This window comes from Glycine max, chromosome 12, assembly GCF_000004515.6.
Source record: "Glycine max cultivar Williams 82 chromosome 12, Glycine_max_v4.0, whole genome shotgun sequence".
Classification (NCBI taxonomy): Eukaryota; Viridiplantae; Streptophyta; class Magnoliopsida; order Fabales; family Fabaceae; genus Glycine; species Glycine max.
The window spans coordinates 21,129,980-21,139,967 of NC_038248.2; the positions used below are offsets into that span (position 1 = coordinate 21,129,980).

The window sequence follows — 9,988 nt, forward strand, 5'->3', positions numbered from 1 at the left end:
TGGAGGTGGGATGGGTCTGAGAGAATTATATACCATTTACGGAAGATTGCCAGTGGTATTCTGGCTACAAATGTTGAGAGTACATAGGCAAATGGTGCAGGTTGATATTTGTCCTCTATGTAATTCTGAGCCAGAAACTGTGATTCACTCCGTAAGGGTGTGTATTTGGGCTAAGAATATTTGGACGATGGCTAGTGTAAATGACCAATATGTTTTCTTCCAGCACGATTTGGTTAGCTAGATGATGATGAATTTAAAGAGTCAGAAGTTGGCGGAAGAAGTGTGGTGGAGCATATGGTTTGCTGCTACTCTTGATAGGATTTGGTGGAGGAGGAACTCTTTCGTTTTTAACCATTTATGAAGTTCAAGTAGCTGTATGGTTGCTAATATCAGAGTTTTTCTTAGAGTATGTTTGGATGGAGAAATTTAATAGGGTAATTCAATTTTTTAAAGGATTTTAATTACTCTTCAATTAAATAAGATGTTTGGATAAAAATTTGAAAAGAAATTGAAATTTGAGTATTTTGATAAGGAATTTTAGTTAACTTAAATATTAACATTTCAAATTCCTTCCTTTTACGAAAGAATTTGAAATTCTTTTATGCCAGAATACCACAGCTTCTCGAAACATCCTTCATCCTTTCACTATTCTCTCTCTTGGCTTCTCCCGAAAACCTCCGCACTCAGCTGCCGACGGTGGTTTCCGATGACTGCATCGAAAAGTTTGTGCTGGTCACAGGTCAGTTCTTGCCTCTTCTCTCACTCTCACTCTTGACTGCATCAAAAACCTCCTTCATTCTTGATTGCAACGGAAAGTTTGACAGCATCAAAAACCTCCTTCATTCTTGCAAAGTTTCTCACTCTTGTCTCTCTCTCTCTTGTAGCAGTTTTTCCCTCTGCATTATTCCGAAAAAGGTGCCGATCACAAGCAAGGTTAGTTCTCGCCTCCACCGATACACTTTTCAAATAGATGGTTCATTTTTCATTATTCCTACGATTATTATTTCTATTTCTATCTTTATTGTTCAATCTAAGCGTAATAAGGCGTAGATCTAGAAATCACGGTGTTCATTTATTTCTTGTCTATTTTCATATGCTATGTAGTTTGTGCTGGAATTTCTAATTCTTATTGATGCCTGCAATTTGACTCCTTTGATAATTGTTCATTCAAACAAGATTCAATTCCTATTAGTTAATCCTTGCTGAAGAAAGAAAGCTAGTGAAATTAGTAGGTTTGTGATAGGGAAGTTGGTTTTTTTAGTTTTTTTATGGTATAAATATGAGATTCAAGAATGTGTTTTAGGGGCAATAAATCATCTGGTTTTTTGAGAGAGATGTAGCTTTTGGGATCTGTTAGTTGAAGAAACAGTGAAAGATAGTAAGCAGTTTAGGGGAAGTTTTTTATTTAAAATTGGTAACAGCAGAGATATGCCTGAAATGCCTGAAGATTCACATCGACAAGCAATAATATTAACATATTGTTAGTTATTCATGTTCTCTTATTAAGAAAATAGGAGGTGATATGGTTTGAGAAAATCAGTGTTTTAAAACCCAGAGATAGCAGCAATGTGTAGCAGCCGACCCCAAAACTGTTATCACAGGATAGCTGCTACTTTGAATTTTTTTTATATAGTTTTTACTACATATACTATATATCCATATAAATTATCAAATTACTCAAAATTCATGACATTCATAAACAACAAGGAAAAGTTGTAGGTGCCTTAAGCAAAACACAGAAGAAGATACCAAAAAAGTCAAATACAAGTTTTCAAGATTATAATTATCAATCAACAATCATCATTTTCTAAATTGAAGTCTTGTTATTTATCATTTTCACTACTACAGGTAGATTTGGTTTCACTTTAGAAATTGAAACCCCAAAAATAGCCCCCCAGAAAAAGCCTAACCTCTCTGTTTAGAGGGCTTTTCTAGAATCAACTACATAGAGTTGTTATCCTGTCAACTACAGTTGCTATTTACTACAACATCCCCTATAGCAGCCAAGGTCTGCTTCTATAGTGATATTTAAAACCCCTTCATACTCTTCAAATAGGCTCCTAGCAAATATGCAAATACATTATAGTTCTAAATATCCAAAATCATACCCCTTCATACTGATTCCAAGGAGGCTTTGATGTTGCCATTTCAAGAATTGTGCATCCCAAACTCCATATATCAACAGAAAGACTATATAGCTCTTTCAAGTTATGGGAAGTTTCCATAATTCCATTTCCCATGTTACACTTTTGTTCCTTTCATTCACGGATAACAAACACAGGTACATTATTGATAGAGACAGTGTTTCGATATCTCAAAGTGAGGTACATGAGCTAATTGTGACTTGTGAGTTTTAAAAAAGAATATTTTCATTTTTTAAAAAAATTCTTAGGACTGGAATCATTTAAGATACAGAGGTTTGCTGCAGTATATGAGGTCATTGACAAGCTAAACAAACACTAAAGATCTGCAAAATGATCCTTGGTTTGACTAGTATTGTAGTATTATTTTAGGTCAAAGAGGTAGAGTATAAACTTCTTCGTGGTAGAGTAAGTTTTCCTTAACTTAGTTGTGGTTCAAGTGTGTTTGTACAATAATCAAACCTTGTTAAATCATTCATGCAATGTTTTAATGTACCATTAAACCGATTAGTTAATCTTGTACAAATTTTAAGTAACCATCCAAAAAGTTTGTGGGCGCATATAAGGTTGAAAAGCAAAGCAAAAATATTATACAACTTTAAAGAAACAAAAGAATAATATATTCACTTTTTTCTTCACAAGAATGAGACATTAGACAGCACAAACTTTTATTCAAAATTTCAAATACAAATGTTCATTGTACATTCTTTTTTTTCATATGGTATCCTCCTCAAGGTTCAAAGTTCTCTTTTGAATTGAATTTTAAATTTGAAACAAAAAAAGAGTAAGTAAAATAAAGAAAGAAAAATAAAAGAAAAAAAGTAAAAGAGGCACAAAAGCAAACCAATACAGGAGATTAGGAGGGCAACTAGTGAAAACTGATCGACATGTGCTCATGTGACTTTGAATCTCAAGCTTAATTTAATTTATTTACCTGCATGGGAAAGATACAATAAAAAAGAAGGAATCATGTTAGAATATTGTTGAATCATTTTCTTTTCTTTTCTCAATACAATAAACCAAATTAAAATATATGAAAAACGAAAAACCAAAACCGAAAATTATACATTTTGAAACTTTGTTTTAGGGGCAATAAATCATCTAGTTTTTTGAGAGAGATGTAGCTTTTGGGATCTGTTAGTTGAAGAAACAGTGAAAGATAGTAAGCAGTTTAGGGGAAGTTTTTTATATTTAAATCTATGATTAAGAATATATTTTTTATTTGTAATAAGTGGGGTTCGTTTTATTTCATGTTAATGTTAAATTAATGTTGATGGAAGAAGGGTAAAGGGCTTATTATGTTGGAAGAGAGGGTTCAAAGTCTAGTTGGGAAAAAGTGTTAGAAGATTGCCCATACTCTTTGTAAAAGCTCTTGCTGGTAATAGAATAGTATTTAATAAGTTATGATAGGTGGGTCAGCAAGTTCATGAAAATAGGGCAGACCCCTGGCTGCACCTAATGCTATTTAATAAGTTATGATAGGTGGGTCAGCAAATTCATGAAGAAGAAGCCATTACTTTGTATTTCTAACTATTGAGAATATGTTTGATATCTTTAGTTTAGGAAAGAATAATTGACAAGAGAAATGAGATTGTATTAAAATCTCAACAATATGTCCATTGTTATTCATCTACAAGTTTGTATTAAAATTAGGATCTTAACAGGTCCATTTTAGTATACTGATCTGGTAAATAGATATGGGACTTATAATTGACAACTGAATGTTAAACCATCTTAGTATTAAGAACAATTGTGGTGATTTACAATGAAATGGGCATATAAGAGGTTTGCTTGTTAATAGTCAAGAGAAATGAGATTGTATAAATTTACAGAAAAAAAATTCTCTTCACTCCATCCCTATTTATTTATATATTTGAGTCTGATTTTATCGGGTAAATGTCAATAGTTAATTTTTTAGTTTTTGTTAGCATGCATGGTAACGGAGTAGTGAAGGAATTGAAAGTACCCGAGAGACTATCCATCAAAGTGCCATTTGGAATGTGCTCATACACCAGCATTTGTTCACCCTAAATTTTGATCTACATAGCTAGGAAAAATTATTAGGAAGTTTTAGACCATTATGTGTCTATGGTCTTAGTCAATTTCTTCGTGATAAATATTCAAAATGTGGTTGTATTAGAGACATTGAACCAGCCGGTGGTATGCAATATTAGTCAACCAATAAACAAGTTGTAGGACAGCTCACGAAACCCAACTGGTTTATTTTTAAATTAAAAAAAAAATAGATTTGACTTTGACTTCTACCCTGAGATCAGAACCAAGCTGATGAGAAATTATTGGTGGGTCATGAGTGTGTTTATAATTTGCTTAAATCTCCACATGGCATATAACTAAGATTTTCAATTGTGATCATCATTTTGTCACGAGTTTTGACATTGTAAGTGAGAAATTGTAGATACATTTTGTTTTCTTAATATAAATAAATAAAAAAATCCTAAAACCTTGACGTTATAGCTGAAATTATAATTACGAAGCTGTTTTAAAACCTTTCATTTAATCAAATTTTTCAACTTACAAGGAAAAGTTAACAAAATCAGACTGTCATGTGTATAATAAACTTAATAAATTACCACTGAAACTTAATAACCATGCTCCACTTTCTTAATAACCATGTTGCTTGTCTTTATAAAAAAGTTAATGTATAATAAACTTGTCAGCACTAGGATTTTTTAATGTATAATAAATTTGTTGTTCCACTAGGATTTCAATACAAATTCTGTTGTGCCTCATAGGTAGGGGAAAGAAAATTTTACCCATAATTTTATGCATTATATATATTATTTGTTATTTTCTTTTTTTCTTTCTTTGCATAGAGCTTTTGTGAATATTTTATTAAAGTTAATAACATCCTTTGTTATTATATTACTTTTCTTTTAGTTATATAGTGTGGATAGTCAAGAAATGGAAAGTAGTATAGTTGATGCTTCGGCTGCTTCAAGAAAACGTAGAAGAGATGAAGAGGAGGAAGAAGAACTTGAACAAGTATTTTTCATTATTGTTAGTGTTGTCACTATGCTTTTGGGTGCACTGACTTGGTATCATGACAAGTACTTTGTTAAGGAACCTGCCCGAAATTTGGAATTAGAAAGGCATAGTTTCCTTAATCGTCTATACAGGGGAACAGAAACTGATTGCATTGAATAATTAAAGGTCAGTAAAAAGGCATTTTTTAAGCTTTGTAGAATTTTACAAGAGAAAGGGCAATTGGTAAAAACAAAAAATGTTCCTATAGATGAAGCTGTGGCAATGTTTTTGCATATCCTTGCTCACAACCTAAAGTATAGAGTTGTGCACTTTAGTTATTGTAGATCCATGGAAACAATTAGTAGGCAATTCAAGAATGTCCTGCGAGCTATAATGAAAGTAAGCAAAGAATATTTGAAGTTCCATGAGTATAATATAGAGAGCTCGGTGGAAAACAAATGGAGATGGTTTAAGGTAAGTTTGTCATTTGTTAGTAATTATAAGGTACTTTAAGTGACTGTGACTTATTTTTTATTTTCAAATGTTTGTAGAATTCGATTGGAGCACTTGATGGGATACATATTCCAGTAACAGTTTCTGCAGAAGATAGACCTAGATATCGTAATAGAAAAGGTGATATCTCTACAAATGTTTTAGGAGTTTGTGGTCCAGATTTAAGGTTTATATATGTGTTGCCCGGGTGGGAAGGGTCAGCAGGAGATTCTCGAGTATTGCGAGATGCTTTGCGTCGTCAAAATTGTCTCCATATACCAAATGGTAATATCATGAAATGATGAAACTTTATTTAACATATAAAAGAAATATGCACATTTTTATATATAATATTTTTTTAACCATTGTAGGTAAATATTTTCTTGTGGATGCAGGGTATACAAATGGCCCTGGATTTTTAGCACCTTATCGAGGGACTAGATATCATCTTAATGAGTGGATCAGAAACACTCCTCAAAACTATAAGGAGTTATTTAATCTTCGTCATGCAAGTGCAAGGAATGTTATTGAAAGGTCATTTGGGGTATTGAAGAAAAGATGGAGTATATTAAGAACTCCTTCTTTTTTTGATATAAAAACACAAATAAGAATTATTAATGCTTGTTTCATGCTACATAATTTCATAAGAGATGAACAACATAGTGATCCAATTTTGGAAGCCCAAGACTTGGAACTTTTATCTGTTGTTGACAATGAGTTAATCAATCAACAAATGGAAAGAGTCACAAATAATATTGAAGATGAAGTCACAACTATCCAAGCAACTGAGGAATGGACAAGATTTCGTGATACTTTAGCAATGAATATGTTTGCCACCTATCAAATAAGAAGAAACTTTGATTAGGGAGATGTTTTTAGTGGATTTGGATTTTGTTTCTTATGTGTAATTGACTCTATACTCATGTATGTGTGATACTTTGGATTTTTGTATTTCATAATACTTTGGATTTTGTTTTCTTTTTATGTGTAGTTAATTTTATACTTTCGTAGAATGCTAATTTGACATGTCTCTCCTTTATATATATGTAATTATATATGTGAGATTATTATTTTTGTCTAGAGAAATGGAATCAAGCAATGTGAAGAACAAGTCAAGTGGAAAAAGAAAGATGTCTAGTGAGGACACAAGAAGTTACTTCGCATGGAACTTGGAAATGGAGCGTGTGCTAGCTGATGTGCTTAGAGATCAAAGAAATTTGGGCAATAAAGGTGATAGAAATTGGAAAGCAGTAGCATATAGTACTGCAGCTCAAATTTTGTCCAAGCATTTTGGAGTTCACCTCATGGCAGATAATGTTAAGAATCATTTTAGGCTTTGGAGAACATGGTATGGAATTGTGAGTGACATTCTTAGTCAAAGTGGATTTGACTGGGATAGCACAAAGTACATGATTACCGTTGAAAATGAAATTGCATGGAATGAATATGTTAAGGTAGCCAATTATCTTTTAATTTTATTAAATAGTAGTTATTATTTGTGTTGTTATTAACATGTTTCTATTTTTTTTCAAGTCACATGAAGAGGCCAAACGATTTCGATTCAAAGTCATTCCTAATTGGGATGATATTGTTGACCTATGTGCAAAGGATAGAGCTACTGGACTCGGAGCAGAAAATGCATTAGATGCAAATGATATCATGAGCAAAGAAACAAATGAAGAGGAAGCAATTCATAGTGTGAGTTTTGACTTAGAGGGATCAAGTTCTGCCACGAGAAAAAACATTCGCCCAAGTAAGAGTGGAGAGAAAGAAGGGATGATTTCCTCAATGAAAGAAGTAGCCGAGTCATTGAAAGAATTTGTTGAAGTGACTAAGAAGAAGATGGAGAACAAAAAAAAGATGGAGATAAAAGAAGTTCAAGAAGCGGTACATGAAGTGGTGAGTGAGCTAGATAATATACCTAATTTTAATGGTGCACTTAGACATAGAGCAATTGATTGGTTGACAGAAAATCTCATTAAGTTTGCGATTATAAAAGCTCTTCCATTGGATGAGAAAAAAGATTACATCTTATCTTTTATGCCTTGATGTCAAATTACAGGTACGTTTGATATCATGACAAGTATGTTGATGTTGTATAATTATGTTTTACATTTATATCTTTCATTTTATATAACAAATTATGTTTTAACAAATATGATTTGTTTAGTGATACTTAACATTATGTCTTCTTTTGCAGAAAATATGTGAAGGAATTCCTATGTTGAAGCAAATGCAATTAGAAAATTCAGAATTATTTTACAAGTTGGACTTATTTTGTGACTAGATTTTATTTCCGTCTAAGTTTTTTTTGGTGTAATTGCATTACTGACCAATGACTTTGGCAAAAAAACAAGTTTCATCTATAGACTTCTAAATAACATTCTAAGGTGAAATGATACTAAATATTGTTTATGTTGTGAGTGGTGTAGTGTGTCGTAAATGAAATAATAATTTAAATAGTTAAATTATATATTTTTAATTGAAATAGATTAAAATAGTACATATTTATTGGAATATCACACTCGACAAATAGTACATAGAATTTATTAATGAAAAAAATAATTATTTTATTAAAAAATTGTTTTATTAAAATATAAAATTTTAAAAGAGAATGCATTTGATTATTTTATCAAAATAAGAAATTTAAAAAATGAAGAAATTCAATTTCCTTATCCAAACACAAAATTTAGAAAATGAAAAAATTTAATTTCATTATCCAAACACAAAATTTTAAAAATGAAGAAATCTAATTTCTTATCCAAACACAAAATTTTAGAAATGAAGGAATTTAAATTGAAGAATTTGAAATTCTCAAAATTTAAAATTCTCTAGAATTTTAAATTTCTCCATCCAAACACACTCTTAAGGATATTCAGTTTCGTAAAATCAATTGGAATAATTTTCTTTTTGGAGGGGCTGATGTCGTGAATATAGTGGCTGATGAGGTGGAGCACTCCTGAGTGATTGTTTTAAGGTTTTTTATGATGGTGCTTTATTCCAAGCTGCTCAGATAGCCTCGTGTAGAGCAACGTTGAGCAAGGCCAATGGTGATTTCGTGCAGGCTTTTTCCAGAAGGCTGGGTCATTGTTCAGTTCTTGAGGCTGAATTTGGACAATCCTTTTGGAATGCAAATGGCCCTTGATGTAGGAGTTACAAAGATTATTGTCAAATCTGATAGCCTTGATGCAGTGAGGCTTCTCGATGATTTTTTGTCTACCCCTAGCTAAATTTACTGATCTGATTCGAGAGATTTGGAGGCTTAAGGATAATTTTATTATATGTAGTTATGGCCATATTCGTAGGGAATCAAAGAGATTGGCTGATAGTTTTGATAAGTTTGGTTTATCAGTTACCAATGGTACGCCCTTGTCATTTTAGCATATCTCACATAAAGTTTGTTATGATTTTCTTTTTGCTATAATTTGACAACCTTTTTCCAGTAAAGTAAGTAAGAGAGAGAGAGATGTTCACTGATTACTAAGATTGACAGGTGAAGTTAAATTGAATACTAAATTTGCATAACATGTATGCAAGCCTGCGGAGTCTGTATCAATATGTTAGGTGTTTTGCTTTTCCCCGTTAAAAATAGTGCATTCATCAAATATGAAGGTATCTTTAATTAGATTTTCCTGTATCAATTTATCTTATATAACTACGCTGTTTAACTTTTAAAATGAGCGAATGAGTTGATTGTCTTTAATTGGATTTGTATGTCGGTGTTCCCTATAGGGAAAGATGAAATTCAAGTCTAAGAAAATATGGAAATCTATTGTACCACTTCATTTGAAAGGAAAATCGGTGACCCGTTTTTCTTCATTTCGCAAAGTCAATTCAGCTGGCTATGGACCTGGCAAGACACCCGTTTATCTGAATGTGTATGACTTGACACCCATGAGTTGTTGTGCTATCACGAGGGATCGAGGTATAAGAACTTAGTTGTGTATGTGTGTCTTAATGCGGTCTTGGTTGAGTTTAGTCTTACAAGAGGGATCTACGAACGAGGCTTGATCAGGACTAGGCTAGGCTATTATGAGGAATCGGGGTCTAGCAGTCCAGGAGACAACATAGGAACGCACGAGCATTGTTAAATAGAGAACATCCTTTTTAGCATCAGGAACCTATAAGGAAGACCAACGCTTTCTCTACGTGTTTTTACACAGTATTTCTCTTGCGTGATTTTCTTTTTTTTTTGCCTAGATAGTTTAAATACTTGTCCATAACCACAGTTATATTTTCATACTAGACGCCTATTTATCGAAATAGTTTGCCAGATAACACAAGTTCCTCGAGAGTTCGATACTCGATTCTTACCGTTTTATACTACTTGTGCGATCCGGTGCACATACTGGCCGTGAACATCCACCTAT

At 32.4% G+C, this 9,988-nt stretch overlaps 1 protein-coding gene across 1 annotated transcript; it reads left to right on the plus strand.

The window, feature by feature from the left end:
* The first annotated feature begins 5,366 nt into the window (after positions 1–5,366).
* Positions 5,367–6,483, plus strand: LOC100812744 (uncharacterized). The gene is made up of 4 exons (XM_041007226.1): positions 5,367–5,600; positions 5,678–5,903; positions 5,990–6,034; positions 6,362–6,483. The coding sequence occupies exons 1-4, from the start codon at positions 5,409–5,411 to the stop codon at positions 6,481–6,483; spliced, it is 585 nt and encodes a 194-aa protein (XP_040863160.1). The 5' UTR covers positions 5,367–5,408.
* The last annotated feature ends 3,505 nt before the right edge of the window (positions 6,484–9,988 follow it).

Coding starts and splice junctions, on each gene's coding strand:
- LOC100812744 (XM_041007226.1), top strand. CDS start 5,409: ATGTTTTTGCATATCCTTGCTCACAACCTAAAGTATAGAGTTGTGCAC. Junction 5,601..5,677: donor ACAAATGGAGATGGTTTAAG/GTAAGTTTGTCA, acceptor AAATGTTTGTAG/AATTCGATTGGAGCACTTGA. Junction 5,904..5,989: donor TTGTCTCCATATACCAAATG/GTAATATCATGA, acceptor TAACCATTGTAG/GTAAATATTTTCTTGTGGAT.